This window comes from Lathyrus oleraceus, chromosome 7 (assembly GCF_024323335.1).
Source record: "Lathyrus oleraceus cultivar Zhongwan6 chromosome 7, CAAS_Psat_ZW6_1.0, whole genome shotgun sequence".
Lineage (NCBI taxonomy): Eukaryota > Viridiplantae > Streptophyta > Magnoliopsida > Fabales > Fabaceae > Lathyrus > Lathyrus oleraceus.
Genome location: NC_066585.1, coordinates 162952738 through 162972421, shown reverse-complemented (window position 1 = coordinate 162972421; position 19684 = coordinate 162952738). Strand labels below are relative to the sequence as shown.

Below are 19684 nucleotides of genomic sequence, written 5' to 3'. Positions count from 1 at the left end.
AGTATGAAGATGTCCACTTTGATCTGAGCCAAGACTCGGGGGTCGGGATGAAGATCCTACCCTTGACCGAGGAACAGTACTCTGTGACGCAGAGCATAATACTAAGTACTACCATATGACGTCGACTTAGCCGTTCCCTGGCCTCGCTTCGGAGAATGCAAGCAATTCACTAAATGTGATATACAAATCAATACTCTATTACAACAAACGCTAAATACGATGAGCAAGTATAGAAACTAAAAATGGTAGTTAACTTTATTCAATGCACCAAGTTGCAAAAATCAAGAAAACTCTAGAGGCACATTTGCTATTTCATTAGAATCAAATGCATTGTCTTCTTCGTAAAGCAAGAAGTTAAGGATTTTATGCCCAAAAAGATATCTCGCCTTAGCCGATAAATGTCGGTGGTCCAATACAAACTAAAGGGAATAAAATACTTCGCAGTGTAAGCAAGCCCCAAAGTTGCAACAATTCGTAAACAACGATGATGATAAAGCAAAGACAGACGTAAAACTCTAAAGTGAATAATATTTAAGACGTTAAGGTAAATATTCCATTAAATATAAAAAATCATTACATCCAAGTCACAAAAACCTCATAAATATTGTAGGAAATAAAAAGCAGTACGAGGAAAGAAAAATGAAGTGTAACCATTTGAACCCGAGGCACAAGGACCACCTTTTTAGTAATCTCGGGAGCAGATTTAAACGGATCCAACGTCTCAGCAAAAATTATAGCATCGGGTCAGAACCTCCTCGCCTGATCCACAACTTGCTCTTGGACTCCGAGCACATATCACATAGTCAGTTCAAAAGAATCACATGGCGCTTGTTTGAGATTGGCCACCTTGTATTTGAGGGCTTTCAGATGCTACTCCATTTGGCGTGTCTTTTTCTCAACAGAGTCAGAAGAAACCTTGTAGTACTTCTCTGCATCCTAAAGAGAACCCTCTATCTTGGTTACGTGAGCGACAAACTCAAAAGGAGGGTCATGTATTTTTGTAGCCTCTTTCAAATAGTTGGCAATTTTTACTTCCTCCAACAACACAACACGTTCCTTTTAGAGATTAAGAAACTTCAACTCTATAGCTTTGGCTTTCCCTTTCCAAGTATCCCTTTCCTATGAAGGATTACCCGGGGCTAATACATATCCTCATCCAATAGAGACAAGAGAGAAGATAGAAGCAAACTTGAACATGTTGTGAGCAAGTTGAAAATTCAATTTCATCTTATCCTCCTCAGGGAGATTGTGGATGAAGGATAACTCCGATGTCAACATAGTAGTGTCCATCTCCTTAAGAATGCGAGGACATCTGAAAGAGAAGATAATCAGTATATTTATGAAATTATTTATCTCTCCAGAAGCACCACCTTTAACAACACAAGTCTATTTTAGAGAGTATTCAATCTAAGGAGATTGTTCTTCCTCCTTCTGGACCGTCTTCGTTAAAACTAGAGGCGAGGTTATTTCCTCCACTTTCAAAGCAACTTCAACTTTGTCAAGTTAATCTACCTCGTGTATAGAACCATAAGCTTATACACCTGGGGTAGAAAAAGAATATGTAGAATGAATAGTGATCGCCAGAGGAGTGAGGGAAGAGGCAGAAGTCCCAGTAATCCCCATAACCCGATTACCTTAAGCATCTTCAAGGGTGTAGAACATGTTCAACTTACTTATTTTATCCATGCTATCTACAAAAGGCAATCACACATGTAAAAAAAACACGAAGGCTCTGCTCTCACCAAAAATATTCCTTCTCTCCTCTTAGCTAACTGCATTCAAGATATCATAAGTATCAACTCACATTTTTCTCACTTCGATGGAGGACACCTCATCGGGGCCAAACGTATTCTGGTAGCCAAGCTCTTGAAAATAGGATTGCATTTCCTCCTTCATCGTCACCTCGTCCAAAGTAAGAGAGCCCGACTTGGTGCACTAGCATTGATGAAATCGGTTAAAATGGAGTTTGTACCAGAATTTTGGGTACAAAACCCTAAAGAAACAAGGAGAATCGTCAGGGATATATCATAAAATAGGGTGATCTATAAGGGTGAAAGGCTTCACCAATAAAAAAATGCCCCATTAGGTCGCTCTAGTCTAGAGGAAAAGGGTCGAACCAATGATTGACCGAATGAAAGTAAATAAGCCCTTGATTATGAAATTTATCTAGGGAAGTACGCCTATGACGAAAAAGATCAAAAATAAGCTAAGAGAGGGCTTTTGATATTTGTGCTCGACACATAATTGAGATACCCTTATGTATGCCCATGATCCCGAATAAAGATGGGAAGGAGTAACTTATAGATATTTTTAGATGACTACCTCAAATTCAGATAAAGGTAGCCAAAGTCTTATCCTTGTAAACAAGCACTCGTAAAATGGGACCACACAATTATCAAAAGAACTGCATATCCTCTTCTCCCCAGACACAAGAAGGACCAACCACTCCAAAGGATCACTGACTATGATGTGAGCATCACCTATAGAGACCTCAATACTTAAAGTCGAGGAAGTGTATGCTACTTTTGTATCCACCCAGTCATACTCTAATGCATCCGACCGATTTTAGAGATTCAAATGCTCTAACACATCAGCATTGTTAGGGTCATGACCTTCTGTTTGCAAACGAAGCTGAATAAAACCCCTAACACATTCTCTCCTTTGCAAATGGCTCGTATCTCCTCTTTTTACAAGACGTGAGGGGTCATGGGGACCTCATCACGATTTATTCATCCGCCAACATCTGATATAAGGGTGTATAACGACCTAGAAGAAGAATAAGTTTCTTCCTCCAAGGAATTCCCATATACCCTTTATGAACCAAAATCATCAGATGTGGGTATAATTTCTAGTCCTATGTGATCGCTACTAAGATGAGAAAGATGATAAGCAGAAAAGGTCCCCATTGTAGAAGAGTACTTAATTATGGGGGATTGATGAAGCAGGAAGAATGAAAGAAAATGAAAGCTTTAAGGGAAGCACTAAGTCGCTTCTAGTGATACTCTTAAGGAATAAGGGACGAAGATCTTTCTCTATTAAGTAATTGAAAAATTTGAATACTAAAGGTTGCCAAAAACTTCTAAATACTCAATTTGCGCTATTTATATAAAAACAACATCTGAAAGGATCAAATAAATTATGGAAAAGAATTACAAGATCAATGACTAGATTTCCACTCATGAATACACGTCAAATCAAGTGCACTCAAGCATTCTATAAACTGCGTCATACCCTAATTGGCCATGTCACTACACGTGTCAGGAAAGAGTGACAAAGCGTTTCAATGATCGAACCACATTAAATGAACACATTCCCCATTATTTTTTCAAAAAAATAATCCCAAGTGTTTCAACTTCATTTCACACCAGATCACGACATGGAGGCCGACTAATGATACTTAAGGCTTCCCTTGACTCCTTTAGTGTCCTACAAAGCCTTGGGGGAAACTATTATGGACCAACCAAAAACCCAATTGACCAATGCCCAATCCATCTCAAATTCACTCTACTCGGCCCAAATTATAAAAATAGTTCACATCCTAAGAGCAAGGTACAACCTCTGATCTCCATTTTTATTATACTCATCTTGAATTTTGAACTTACTTGGATGTTGGAGTACTAACCATGCAGGTCCACAACACGCTGCCATAAATAAGATAAGAGCCAAAGTTCAAGATCACAATTTATCCAACTATTTATGTTTCTAGTTCCTAAGCGGAGTTGAAACGTCCATTTTCGATTCTCAAACGAAACAACTACGTTCTAGAAATATACAAAAAGTGTGGGTATAAAGCAACCTACAATTCTGTCATTTATTATATAAATGGATTTAATAAGTGGGTTAAGACAAAATACCCTGATGTTTAAACACCACTCTATAAAAAATGCCAAAAGACTAAAGAATAAAAGGAATATTGAGCAAGGTGAAATTGATGGATCTGATCGTAAAATGAGAAGGATATGATTAAATGTTAGGTGCAGTAGGTGCAAAATTTTTTGCCATAACATATATACATGTAAGGTTCCACCATCACATACTAGTCAAGCAACTCATACCAGTTGGCCAATTCAAGCAACTCTTGTCAATCAAGCCACTCAACAAGTAAGGCTAGTCAAGCAACTCAATCAAGATAGACAACTTAGGGAAGCCATGCAAAGGCAAATAAATTTTAAAACTGAATGTTAGGAGGCCATCAATAAGTGTTGTATCCTCTGGTCCTGTTACAAGATTAAGTGTCATATAGAATTGTTGGACCTACTACAAGACTCAGTTAATCTCAAACAAAGAGGATTACTCTAAGAAAGAAGTCCACTTAGTTTAAGAATGTAGGTTTATGAATGGTGTAGGATTCTAAATGTTGTTTGTTTATGAATGTTATTGACCATTTTTGTATTTTTTTTGGATAATAAATGTTGGATCATGTTAAGATAATGAATATTTTTTGGATACTAAATGTCAATAAATGTTTAATGGATATTAATAAATGTTACAATATTTTAATTACTTAGTTTCTAATATAATTAAATCGGTACAATTAAGAACACAATTTGACCGTATAAATTAAAAATATTGTTTGACAAAACTATGGTTAAACTAATACAATTAAGAAATACAGTTTGATAGTAAAACTAAAAATACAATTTGACGATAAAAAATAACATTTAACTGCATAACATTAAATTGAATTAAATTGTATAATATTACAACATAACATTACATTCAACCGCATAAAAGCAATTCAACGACATAAAACAATATAAACCATAATATTGAATTCAACTGCATAAAACAACCTAAACATTAAATTTACACAAACAACTTGTACATTAAAATAGCTAAAACAACAAAACTTAAAGCCTTTCAAATTTTCTTCAACTTCATAGTGTTTTTTAGACCCACTACAAGTTCTACAAGGAGGCATGGTAACGGGGCGAGTCGGAGATGATTTTCACCTTCCCCAAACCCAAACCTGAATGTCCAAACGATCTCCATTCTCCATCCCGATCTCCAATAGGGATGGAGAATTAAAACTCAAACTCGTCTTAAATTGGTTCGAATTGAGTTCGAGTATCCCCGTCACGCCACCATCCATATAGTGGAATTAATTTTTTAATTGAAATATTCATTTTTTAACATAAAATTACATTATAAATAATAATATAAAACATTCTCAAAAAATTTCATACATACATTTCAAATATTTCAAATAATAAATACAAAACAAAATTTCAAAACATTGACCGCATATTTAAAATTCTAAATTATAAAAACTAAATAATAAAGTACATAATAAAATAAACAGATTGATTTTGGGATGGGTACCAGTGTTCCCATTAGCTAACACATCCCCATATTTTAAAATCGGAGAAAACGCAAATCCAAACCTTAACTCAATTAAAATGGATTTCCCCTATCAAACTTGTGGTGGGTTCGGGTGGGTCCTCACGAAAATGGGTTATGTTAACATACTTATCTACAAGTTCTTGCTTTTGTGCCTCAATTGTGACTCTTTGTGTTTCAAGATTATGCAGTTTCTCTTCATTTTCTTTTTAAAAATTTTCAACCTCCTTTTTTGCTTCATCATAAAATGATCATTCTCATTTTCCATTTCTTCATAGAATCAATCAAAGAAATCACACTCAGTTTGAATAGAACCCTGTATGAATTCAGAAACCACACTACCAATGTTACAAAATAAACTCTATTTTAGAAATATCCATAATGATGAAGGATTTTAGAATGTTTACCCTAAAGTGTGGACATCTCCATAATTGTTTTTCATAATTGTTAATTGTTGTTGACCTTTGAAGAACAACAATATCCCTCACGCTGATAATTGAGCCTTCATTGCAACTCTGAACTTGAATAAACCTTGGAATCATAACTCTTGCCTTCATGTTTACCATATTATTTCGTGATGGAAGAACAATGTCCATAACTCATTCGTATATTCGACCGAAATGACAAGATAAAGTGAAGAACATCAATCCACGAATCACTTACGATTATGAATATATGTGATACATAGAATAGACATGAGTGGTTAAGCGTTCAAGGTTATGGTAAATACATAGAGAATACCCAAATGAAAGTATTTGCCATAGTTCAATTTATGATTCATATATGTATGAAGAAAACCAAAGAAAAATATGATGGTGATGACATCCGCCAAGTGAGATGGCACAAAAACCACAGTATGTGATACTCCATAATAAATTTAGAGATGAAAATAATTTTTTTTAAGTTAAGAGTAAACTCTAAATCAATGATAAAAAATAATATTAAATCATAATTGTATTTATTTATTATCAACTTAACAATTTTATCCAAAAATATTTCACTTTTAAATTAACTTTTAAAACCAAAATGAAAAAACTCAACCATGATGTTCTTTTCAAATCATAAATCCCTATATTTTCTTCATTTGGACAAACATTTAAGACACCTTTGTCTTTATAAATAGCATGAAGGCCCGTACACAATTATTTTCCCACCAACTTTTGTCTAAAAAACAACAAAATTAAAAAACCAATAAATAATATGGAAATAAACAATTAATATAAGTACTAATTATCTTAAATTTACTGCATAAAAAACCAGAAGCATCTTTTTATGTTAAAACCAGAGCAGTTTTCCTATAAATGAATGTTTGATATCTGACACAAAGAACAGAGTGATGGTGACATTCTCCGTCGGTGGATGCGACGACGGTGAAGGACCTAGCAACCCGAACCAGAAGCGCCGGAGGGTAGACGACGGAGAAGAAACAGCTTCTACAAGAGAAGAAGAAAATCAACAACCCCAAGAAGGTTTCGAAATGGAAAATCCCCCAATTGGAACCCTAGAAAACGACACAAACGAAAGAACATCTGGATCCAACGTAGATCAAACTAAGGAATTGGGTAAGAACGTATCTGCCATCATTTCCGACCCTGACGTTCTCGATTGCTTCATTTGCTCTGAACCATTGACAATTCCTATATTCCAGGTCAGTTTCCAATTTTAGCCTCTTTTTACTCTGGACTATGAATTTTGCATTTTTTTTTCTTAGGATTGTTATTTGTCTATGAATTTTGTGAACTGATAATTGATGTTAGATTCAGATTTAGCAGCTTGAAAGTTCAGTTGGGTTTCTGCTTTTTTGAATTTAGGAACTATAAAAAAAGTGGTTTTTAGATGTAGTGATTTAGGTTAGTAATTCTATTGTGAATTAAGAAGTAGGTGAAGAAGTTCCCTTTTGAAAAAGAAAGGAAAAATTGCACATTCATTGTAAGTCATTTGTAAGCAGCTCTACCCGAATGACAGGTCCATGAACCCAAACCCAATACCTTAATATTTCAGGGTAAATTGTTATGGCAGGTTCACTGGTGTGATTTTACAGTAAAAGTTCATTGGATTTGGGTCTTTTTGGTGATTTGAACTCCCCTGTTAAAGGCCATGCTTGTGAACTTTTCAATGCTTTGCTTTCCCTTTTGTAATGAGCTTAATAGAGTTATTTGTTATGCTTGAAATGTGGATGAGCGAGGGTCAATTTGTTGGCAGGGGTATTTGTTATAGACACGTTTATCTTCATTTTGTATATTGAGGGTTCAAAAGAAACAACTTTGAAGGATATAAACCTCGAAAGCAAAGTTCTTCATTGTTACAGTTGAATGAATTTTTGTGGCAGTCTTACACCTCAATTTTAACCAAAAAAAAAGAAATTAACTTTGTCATGGAGGGATAGGTAAATAATTAAGGGTCTCCTAACCATATAGATGATTTTCTGCAATAAACTCTTAAAAAACTTGAGGAATGAGGACATATAGTCTCAAACTTTTAATTGCTTATAAATAAGCTGTTTTTACTGATGTGTAACTGTAGACGAATTTGTTGTGAAGATGACTTTTGTCTTCAAAACTTGCTAAAGTATGTACTTTATGCATTCCTTGTGCTCAAAGTTGCTGATCACATGTTTGTGTTTGATTTAATGTTTAACTTTGCAATGATGCTGGGTATATGCTTTAACTGTCTTGTTTGCTGTTCCGTGTGATGAAAGATCTAATTTGATAACTTTCTTTGTGATTAAATGACAATCAGTGTGAGAATGGGCATATTGCTTGCTCTAAATGTTGTGGGGAACTTAGGAACAAATGTCCCATGTGCTTAATGCCCATTGGGTACAATCGTTGCCGTGCTGTGGAGAAGTTGTTGGAATCGATTAAAATATCATGCCCGAATGCAAAATATGGCTGCAAAGATATGTTTAGTTGCAATTTGAAAACTAGCCACGAGAAGGAATGTGTATACATACCATGTAAGTGTCCACATACAGGTTGCGACTTTCTTGCATCATCGAAAGAGTTAGCTCTCCACTTCAGCCATAGACATGTAGGCTTTGGAATACAGTTTTCGTACGACAAATTTATATCTGTCTCATTAAATACTCGCCAGAAAGAAATTGTTCTTCTAGATCAAAATGATGCAAGACTATTTATCGTTCACAATAACCTTGTTGATCTGGGAAATATGGTCCATGTTAGTTGCCTTGGCCCGAAATCGGTAAAAGATATTCATTATGATGTGTTGGCTAGGTCTCAGGGGAGCACATTAATATTGCAATCTTCTATGAAGACTATTCAAGACAATAATGGCTGTGTTCCTACAACTAACTTTCTTTTGATTCCATCAGATCATTTTGGTTTTGGACAACTCAAATTGGATATTCGTATAAAGTCTCAACTAAACCATAGCTGAAGATCTAAAGGGGCTACAACTCTGATGATTGCTATATGTATTTGTTTACTCCAGGATTTTATCACATCGAACCATTCTCTCAATGCCAGACACAGTAGAATTTGACAACTCTCAAGAAAGATTCTGATGTTTTGAGTAGGGAAATGAAAAAAAAAATGCTTTTGTTGTTGTATTTGACTATAGTTTCAAGGTTATCAAGTAAATATGTAATATGTTAAAATTCTAATTTTTCTTTTGAGTGTTTGTTGTGTTGTAAATTATTACGAAAATTAATAATTTTAGGTGTGTTCCGAAAATATAGAAGTTAAAGTTAATTTTTTAATTAAGAAATAGTCAATATTTGTGAATTGTTCTAATAAGAGTTGCAGTAGACGGTTTGTATTTTGAATTTAGAAATAGACATTATTTTGTGAAGTGTTGCAGAATACGAAATGTTGCTTGAATATTCTGGATTCAGAAAAACATAATAGAAAACTATATTCTCTTCATACAAAATTTTAGATTTCATCTTTCCTACATTCGAGTTTTATCGGTCTTGTGCAAACTAATCTTGGGTATTCCTGCATACAAACTCTAAGGCAATTTCAGAACGCTTGAAATACTATAAGGAATGTGATTCGTTAACAATTCTAGTCTCGATTCATTTGATTTAAATAAATTTTCTAACAATTTTATAATATTTCAAATAATAGAAACGAGACTAAGTGCCTCGTTCATGATTCTAGTCTCGATTCATTTGATTTAAATAAATTTTTTAACAATTTTATAATATGAGATTAAAGGTAGTGCACTGTCAGTGTAAATTTTTTTTACACCATCATCCAATAGAATTATAACGTTCTGTCATGTCATATCAGTATTTTAAAATTAAACTTATGATTTGGCGGGATACACGTCTTTGATTGATTGACAGTGTAAAAATATTTTACACGGTCAGCATAGTCTTTTTTCTCTTATAATATTTAAAATAATAAAAATCGAGATTTTTGTTTCAAAGCATCAAATAATGAATTATTATGCCATTTGACATACTCTGAACACAAGAAAAATCACTATAATAAATATATAATAAATATAGATATGCTTTATTGTTTCTTATAGAAATTAAAACAGTGAATAATCATAATAATAAGATTTTAAATATAAATTTTTCTATCCATTGATATAAGAGTTTGATTATCAATATTATAATTTTTCGATAATAATTTTTTGGTTTAATAAAAACTTAAATTAAACTTAATCAATTATATATGTTAATGTAACATATAAAATGTTGAGTTACTTCATTTCGATGTTGTAATTAAATGAACATACAATATAACATATTAAATGAGCATACAATGCTGTAATTAAATTCGTATTTGCTAATAACATAATCACGCAACAAATATTTTTCAAATTTTCTATTTCTTTTATATACATTGCATCTTGGTCATTGTATTGGTAGCACATAAACAGATTAATAGTAAACGTTAATAAAGCATAAATAGTATACAATATATATTAAATAAAATGTTACATTTAAGATTTGAATTTATAATTAAATGTTAGTTTTCTGTTCCATAAACATTTGAATTTTCGAAATGCAAATTTATTTTCTTCATGTGTTATAAAAGGTGTGTCTGTGCTCATTTGACCTTCGACACTTTCTTGTCGAACTTCTCTAATAGTTTGTCGAACATATCTTTAACAACTTCATTAGTTGGTTCATCACACATGATTCTCACTGAATCCTTCTAGATGTTCTTAGTCCAATCTCACTCCTTAAACCCATCTATGATCACATCTCTGCTGATCACGATTTGCTTGTTCATTTGGTTGAACAGTTTGTATTCACCAGTCGAATGATATTCCACTAGGATAATCTTACTCGACTTATCATCCAACTTTCTTCTCAGTTGATATGGAACATGTCTATGTGATTGTTAGCTCCCACTTTCGACGTCTAATGTGGATTAAGAGAATTAATTAAGGAAATAAAGTTTCCTGTGAAGAAATTGAATGTTTCGACAAAACTATACATTTTGAAATTTCAGTAGAAGATACCTTGATGCGGTGTGGACTTAGAAATATTTCTAGCAGTTTGGAGATGTTTTCGGCAAAAGCGTCACTGATGATAGTTCGACAAAGGATTTGAATTCAAATGAGGGAGAGAATTATTTGTTCTTATCTAACTGCCAAGGATATATGTGGGGCGTAGTGGACAATTACATACATGCAGAGCGCCACTTGTCTCAACCAGATGAATAGGCTGTTGGAAGCAGTTATTTCGATTGGTATAAATAGGAGGTCTTAGTGTTAGGACCGTGTGTGTGTTCAAGGTAGTGCAATGTCAGTGTAAACTTTTTTTACACCATCATCCAATAGAATTATAAGGTTCTGTCATTTCATACCAGTATTTTAAAATTAAACTTATGATTTGGCAGGATACACGTCTCTGATTGGTTGACAGTGTAAAAATATTTTACACCGTTAGTGCATAGTCTTTTTTCTCTTATAATATTTCAAATAATAGAAATCGAGATTTTTGTTTCAAACATCAAATAATGAATTTTCGAAATGCAAATTTGTTTTCTTCATGTGTTATAAGAGGTGTGTCTTTGCTCATTTGACCTTCGACACTTTCTTGTCGAACTTCTCTAATAGTTTGTCGAACATATGTTTAACAACTTCATTAATTAGTTCATCATGTTAAGAAGTGTGGTTGAGCCTAACTCAACCCTACAAAACCGGTTGGTAGAGTGAGGACTGCCCCCACTTATAAACTCATGTTCAGACCATATATTATCCGATGTGGAACTCTTGACACATCACACATAATTCTCACTGAATCCTTCTAGATGTTCTTAGTCCAATCTCACTCCTTAAACCCATCTATGATCACATCTCTGCTGATCACGACTTACTTGTTCATTTGGTTGAACAGTTTGTATTCACCAGTCGAATGATATTCCACTAGGATCATCTTACTCGACTTATCATCCAACTTTCTTCTCAGTTGATATGGAACATGTCTATGCGGTTGTTAGCTCCCACTTTCGACGTCTAATGTGGATTAAGAGAATTAATTAAGGAAATAAAGTTTCTTGTGAAGAAATTGAATGTTTCGACAAAACTATACATTTTGAAATTTCAGTCGAAGATACCTTGATGTTGTGTGGACTTAGAAATATTTCTAGCAGTTTTGAGATGTTTTCGGCAAAAGCGTCACTGATGGTAGTTCGACAAAGGATTTAAATTCAAATGAGGGAGAGAATTCTTTGTTCTTATCTAACTGCCAAGGATATACGTGGGGCGTAGTGGACAATTACATACATGCAAAGCGCCACTTGTCTCAATCTGATGAATAGGCTGTTGGAAGCAGTTATTTTGATTGGTATAAATAGGAGGTCTTAATGTTAGGACCGTGTGTGTGTTCAAGTGTGTACAAATTTATCAACTTGCTCAAAGTATCCGTGTGTAGCGAAAGTGTAAATTGAGAAAAATGTACGATTGATAATGCACCATGTTTTTATTTAAAGCAATTTAATCAATCTTTTCTTTTCAGAAATTTATCTTCATCGCCATTTACTTTCCAGCACTTTCCTTGCCTTCTTTGCATTATTTTTTCTTTACATTCTTTAACAAGTTATTTTAAGTATGAACATTATCGAAGTGTTTATCATTCATTAGACTTCACCCTAAAAGTAATTAGCACATGTCCTAGGATCAATCTGATTGATCCTGTAAGTAACCAATATATTTTAATTTGGAAGATCAGCAGTTGTTTACCAATTTTCACGGTAAACAAATTGGCACGCCTAGTGGGACAATGCTAACTGTTTTGAAAAAAAAGTAAATTTTCTTTATTTTATTAGTTCTTGTCGTTCAATCATTTTCCTCCTTTTTGAAAAGTTCATTGTATGTTATTAAATAGTGGTAAAGTAACCACCACCAACGAAGATAGACAAAGGGGAAGATACATAAGGGGAATGACAGATTCAAACCAGCCAAATAGTGCGAACCCTCAGAATATGTCAACTAATAATGGAGAACCACCCCCAGTTCCTTCGACGGGGGGACGAACAGTTCTAGCAACCGTTTCTGAACCTATAACGTCAATGACAAGTTCGATGCCTACGCATTCGATTGCCCACACTGAGCCTATCCTGAATTTTACTGGGCCAAGGGGCCCTCCAAAAACTCCCCCACCAATAAGGACTTTTGTGTTTAGACCGTTTATGCCTCCTGGGTTTTCGATGCCGTTAAGTGGTTGAGATCAACCCTACGAAATGCCAACTTCGATGATGGCAAACTTACAAAGCGCCTCTCCAACATTTTCAAAACCTGTGATGACTTCGTTGTTACAAGGATCAAATTATGGGGTAAACATGGGTCGAAATAGCCAGCCTTTAGGAATGGGATATTCTATCCACATGCCAAACTTGACGAATAACTTTGCTGCAGTCATTAGACAGCAAATGGATGAGAGTAACCATGACATGGTCCAGATGTTGGCCCAAACTATAGGGACAATCCTTAATCCTCTAATCCAAAATACTACTCAGACCAACCAACAAATGGCAGCGCAGATGACGCGTCTGGCGAACTTCTTTAGTATGCCTCAGCCTCCCCGACATCCATAGAGAGAGTATATGGTAGAAAACCAAGGGGTAACCTTCGAGGAGGATCTCACCATTAACCAACTTCAACATAACCAAAGAGACACACCTAGGGCGAAAGTGGAAAACCTGGGAGGAGCGGTCGAACAACATAGGGTCGAACCCCCTAGAAACCAACCACGAGTCCCAATAGAGGGAGAACCAAGGGTAGTATTGGTAAATAGGAATCAGAATGCTGATAACATCGTACAACAAATTCGACATGATGATATGGCAACAAATAATAATCTGGAAGTTATGGTCAAAAAAATCATGGCTCTAAACAGAGAAAACTTTGGCCTTCGAAGGCCAAACTATACGTCACCACTCTTAGAGTATATCCTCCAGTCGGACTTACCCCCTAGATGGAAGGTCCCTAAATTCACTAAGTTTTCTGGGGATACTACTGAATCCATTATCGAACATGTGGCTAGGTATTTAATAGAGGCAGGAGAAATTTCGAACAACGAAAACCTTAGGATAAAGTACTTTCCAAGTTCTCTCACAAAGAATGCCTTCACGTGGTTTACAACCTTGTCACAAAATTCGATCCACACTTGGACTCAGTTGGAAAGAATGCTCCATGAGCAGTTTTACATGGTGCAGACGAAGATTAGTGTAAAAGAGTTGGCTAGTATCAAACGCAAGTTTACTGAGCCTATTGATGACTATCTGAATAGATTCCGCTTGCTAAAAGCCAAATGTTTTATGCAAGTGACAGAACACAAGTTGGTCGAAATGGCCGCATGGGGCCTTGATTATTCCATTAGGAAGAAATTGGACACCCAATACTTGAGGGATATGGACCAACTAGCATATAGGGTTCGACAACTAGAGTGTTTGAAGGAAGAAAAATCTAGAGAAAATAGGAATAAGAGAGTAGCCTACGTCGAATTTAGTGAAGATAACGAATGACCATATGATGAGCCTTCGAGCTTGACGAAAGCGAGACCGACCTTGCTGAACTAAAACAAGGCTCTCCCTATTCGTGTAAGGTCTTAGCCCATTCGAATGGAAAAACCCCATCGATTCGGAAAAGAATGATAAATTTCCTAAGAAAACTTACACGTTCGACGTTACAAAATGCGACGAAATCTTCGATTTGTTAGTTAAGGATGGACAAATGATAATGCCTCCTGGTGCTAAAATGCCTCCTTTAGAACAAAGAAAGAAAATAGGTTTTTGTAAGTACCATAATTTTCTGGGTCATAAAACGTCTCAATGTTTTCTTTTCAGGGATCTTGTCCAAAATGCTATTCAGGAGGGAAGACTCAAATTCAGAGAGAAACCCAGGAGCCAGATGAAGATTGACTCTGACCCTCTACAAGTAGCTGACACTCACTACATAGAGCCAGATGATGTAAATATGGTCGAAGTTACTGATGACTTCAATAACACCATCAACATGGACGAAGTTACTAAGAACTTTGTTAACAAGGCTATCATGGTCAGGGTCTCTGAGTACCTCGACCAGGTGTTCCTCAAGAATTTTGCTCAGGAGGCTGCTAAAAGCTTCGGCAACGGAACCACTGACGATTTCGACCCTGGAGTCACTAAAGATTCCAATTTGATGATGGTGACCAAAGAGACTGTTGATAGTTTCATACAAATGGATAAGGCTACTAAAGGCCTTCAAATGAAATTCCATAATCTAGGCATCACTGAAGATGTCAACATGGAGGTCAACATGATCGAAGTCTCGCATAAAACCCCCATGGAAGTCAACGATGAGCGTCGATAAGAAGAATACAACAAATTGGCCTTCCCAAAAGAATAGGAGACTCTAATGGACTTCCTCAGGCCAGATCAAAGAGCAGAGGTTCTCCACATATGCTCGAAGAAAGCTCCCTCGAACTCGAGTTGCAAGGAGGTCGGTCAATAGAACCTTCCAACTGCCACTTAGCATTCCCGGTCCAAAGGAAATACTAGACATGCTTAGAAAATAATATTTTCATTGCCATACCCCAATTCTACTTGAGGTAGATATCCACTACGGTGTAGGAAGAAAACTGGGGAATATCACCCTGATGATAAAAAAGTATCACGGCGAAGAATTGCACATAGCAATTCGACGAGCTTAAAAATAAATGATAGACCTCTATCTTCATCCCCATAGATTTTGATAATCCAATCATTGTCGACTAAACACAAAGTGAGGCACCTCAACGCTCATCCAATCAAAGAAGACGCTTTAAAGCGCAAAGTGCACTCAACCGAAATCCTGGGAAAGGACAACAGCTAAAGACCCCAGACACCGTCCATCCATGCCAGAGTCGCTGTTGAAGGTCATCTACTCTGTTGTTTCCATTATTTACTTGTAATGAATTCAATTTAATTCAATATATATATATATATATATATATATATATATATATATATATATATATATATCTGTTGTATGCTTCTCTGTCTCCCTTTTTGCTAGAACTCTCAAGATAAGAGAACGAAGATAGAATGCATGAATACGTTTCTGATACAGACTTAATGCATTTATGCAATTATGATACAACTTAAGCGTATTATCTATCTGATCACGTATTCGATACAAACTTACACAATTATGCAATTATGATACAACTTAAATGCATTGCTCACATGAATGTGCATCTGATAGAAACTTAATGCATTTTTTAGATTATGATATGCCTTAAAGACATTGCTCATATAAATGTTTATCTGATACATACTTAACACATTTCTGCAATTCTGATATGGCTTAAGCGTATTCCATGTCCGATTACGTATCTGATACAAACAAAATTTACTTATGTGCTCCTAATATGGATCAAACGCGTAATTGGTGTGACTCCTCATCTGAGGCATATTAAGCACATTTCTACGTAGGTGGCACACCCCCTTCAGATCTATCCAATCTAAGGGCATAGATGGTGGAATATGAAGATGTCCACCTCGATCTGAACCAAGACTCGGGGGTCGGGATGAAGATCCTACCCTTGACCGAGGAACAGTACTCTGTGACGCAGAGCATAGTACTAAGTACTACCACATGACGTCGACTTAGTCGTTCCCTGGCCTCGCTTCGGAGAATGCAAGCAATTCACTAAATGTGATATACAAATCAATACTCTATTACAACAAACGCTAAATACGATGAGCAAGTATAGAAACTAAAAATGGTAGTTAACTTTATTCAATGCACCAAGTTGCAAAAATCAAGAAAACTCTTGAGGCACATTTGCTATTTCATTATAATCAAATGCATTGTCTTCTTCGTAAAGCAAGAAGTTAAGGATTTTATGCCCAAAAAGATATCCCGCCTTAGCCGATAAATGTCGGTGGTCCAATACAAACTAAAGGGAATAAAATACTTCACAGTGTAAGCAAGCCTCAGAGTTGCAACAATTCGTAAACAACGATGATGATAAAGCAAAGACAAACGTAAATCTCTAAAGTGAATAATACTTAAGGCGTTAAGGTAAATATTCCATTAAATATAAAAAATCATTACATCCAAGTCACAAAAACCTCATAAATATTGTAGGAAATAAAAAGCAGTACGAGGAAAGAAAAATGAAGTGTAACCATCTGAACCCGAGGCACCAGGACCACCTTTTTCTCAACAGAATCAGAAGAAACCTTGTAGTACTTCTCTGCATCCTAAAGAGAACCCTATATCTTGGTTACGTGAGCGACAAACTCAAAAGGAGGGTCATGTATTTTTGTAGCCTCTTTCAAAGAGTTGGCAATTTTTACTTCCTCCAACAGCACAACACGTTCCTTTTAGAGATTAAGAAACTTCAACTCTATAGCTTTGGATTTCCCTTTCCAAGTATCCCTTTCCTATGAAGGATTACCCGGGGCTAATGCATATCCTCATCCAATAGAGACAAAAGATAAGATAGAAGCAAACTTTAACATGTTGTGAGCAAGTTGAAAAGTCAATTTCATCTTATCCTCCTCAGGGAGATTGTGGATGAAGGATAACTCCGATGTCAACACAGTAGTGTCCATATCCTTAAGAATACGAGGACATCTGAAAGAGAAGACAATCAGTATCTTTATGAAATTATTTATCTCTCCAGAAGCACCACCTTCAACAACACAAATCTATTTTTGAGAGTACTCAATCTGAGGAGATTGTTCTTCCTCCTTTTGGACCGTCTTCGTTAAAACTAGAGGCGGGGTTATTTCCTCCACTGTCAAAGCAACTTCAACTTTGTCAAGTTAATCTACCTCGTGTATAGAACCAGAAGCTTCTACACCTGGGGTAGAAAAAGAATCTGTAGAACGAGCAGTGATCGCCAGAGGAGTGAGGGAAGAGGCAGAAGTCCTAGTAATCCCCATAACATGATTACCTTAAGCACCTTCAAGGGTGTAGAACATGTTCAACTTACTTATTTTATCCATGCTATCTACAAAAGGCAATCACACATGTAAAAAAAACATGAAGGCTCTGCTCTCACCAAAAATATTCCTTCTCTCCTTTTAGCTAACTGCATTCAAGATATCATAAGTATCAATTCACATTTTTCTCACTTCGATGGAGGACACCTCATCGGGCCAAACCTATTCTCGTAGCCAAGCTCTTGAAAATAGGATTGCATTTCCTCCTTCATCGTCACCTCGTCCAAAGTAAGAGTTCCCGACTTGGTGCACTAGAATTGATGAAATCGATTAAAATGGAGTTTGTACTAGAATTTTGGGTACAAAACCCTAAAGAAACAAGGAGAATCGTCAAGGATATATCATAAAATAGGGTGATCTATAAGGGTGAAAGGCTTCACCAATAAAAAAAATGCCCCATTAGGTCGCTCTAGTCTAGAGGAAAAGGGTCGAACCAATGATTGACCGAATGAAAGTAAATAAGCCCTTGATTATGAAAGTTATCTAGGGAAGTACGCCTATGACGAAAAAGATCAAAAATAAGATAAGAGAGGGCTTCTGATATTTGTGCTCGACATATAATTGAGATTCCCTTATGTATGCCCATGATCCCGAATAAAGCTGGGATGGAGTAACTTATAGATATTTTCAGATGACTACCTCAAATTCAGAGAAAGGTAGCCAAAGTCTTATCCTTGTAAACAAGCACTCGTAAAATGGGACCACACAATTATCAAAAGAACTGCATATCCTCTTCTCCCCAGACACAAGAAGGACCAACCACTCCAAAGGATCACTGACTATGATGTGAGCATCACCTATAGAGACCTCAATACTTAAAGTCGAGGAAATCTATGCTACTTTTGTATCCACCCAGTCATACTCTAATGCATCCGACCGGCTTTAGAGATTCAAATGCTCTAACACATCAGCATTGTTAGGGTCATGACCTTCTATTTGCAAACGAAGCTGAATAAAACCCCTAACACATTCTCTCCTTTGCAAATTGGCTCGTATCTCCTCTTTTTACAAGACGTGAGGGGTTATGGGGACCTCATCACGATTTATTCATCCGCCAACATCTGATATAAGGGTGTATAACGACCTAGAAGAAGAATAAGTTTCTTCCTCCAAGGAATTCCCATATACCCTTTATGAACCAAAATCATCAGATGTGGGTATAATTTCTAGTCCTATGTGATCACTACTAAGATGAGAAGCAGAAAAGGTCCCCATTGTAGAAGAGTACGTAATTATGGGGGATTGATGAAGCAGGAAGAATGAAAGAAAATGAAAGCTTTAAGGGAAGCACTGAGTCGCTTCTAGTGATACTCTTAAGGAATAAGGGACGAAGATCTTTCTTTATTAAGTAATTGAAAATTTTGAATACTAAAGGTTGCTAAAAACTTCCAAATACCCAATTTGCGCTATTTATAAAAAAACAACATCTGAAAGGATCAAATAAATTATGGAAAAGAATTACAAGATCAATGACTAGATTTCCACTCATGAATACACGCCAAATCAAGTGCACTCAAGCATTCTATAAACTGCGTCATACCCTAATTGGTCACGTCACTACACGTGTCAGGAAAGAGTGACAAAGCGTTTCAATGATCGAACCACATTAAATGAACACATTCCCCATTATTTTTTCAAAAAAATAATTCCAAGTGTTTCAACTTCATTTCACACCGGATCACGACATGGAGGCCGACTAATGATACTTAAGGCTTCCCTCGACTCCTTTAGTGTCCTACAAAGCCTTGGGGGAAACTGTTATGGACCAACCAAAAACCCAATTGACCAATGCCCAATCCATCTCAAATTCACTCTATTCGGCCCAAATTATAAAAATAGTTCACATGCTAAGATCAAGGTACAACCTTTGATCTCCATTTTTATTATACTCATCTTGAATCTTGAACTTACTCGGATGTTGGAGTGCTAACCATGCAGGTCCA

At 35.8% G+C, this 19684-nt stretch overlaps 2 protein-coding genes across 2 annotated transcripts; both read left to right on the top strand.

Moving 5' to 3' along the window:
• The first annotated feature begins 6553 nt into the window (after positions 1-6553).
• Positions 6554-9032, top strand: LOC127108522 (E3 ubiquitin-protein ligase SINA-like 10). The gene is made up of 2 exons (XM_051046007.1): positions 6554-6988; positions 8080-9032. Exons 1-2 carry the CDS (start codon positions 6677-6679, stop codon positions 8734-8736), a joined length of 969 nt encoding a protein of 322 aa, XP_050901964.1. The 5' UTR covers positions 6554-6676; the 3' UTR covers positions 8737-9032.
• Positions 9033-13649: 4617 nt separating this feature from the next.
• Positions 13650-14291, top strand: LOC127102621 (uncharacterized). Its single transcript, XM_051039967.1, has one exon. It carries the CDS (start codon positions 13650-13652, stop codon positions 14289-14291), a length of 642 nt encoding a protein of 213 aa, XP_050895924.1.
• The last annotated feature ends 5393 nt before the right edge of the window (positions 14292-19684 follow it).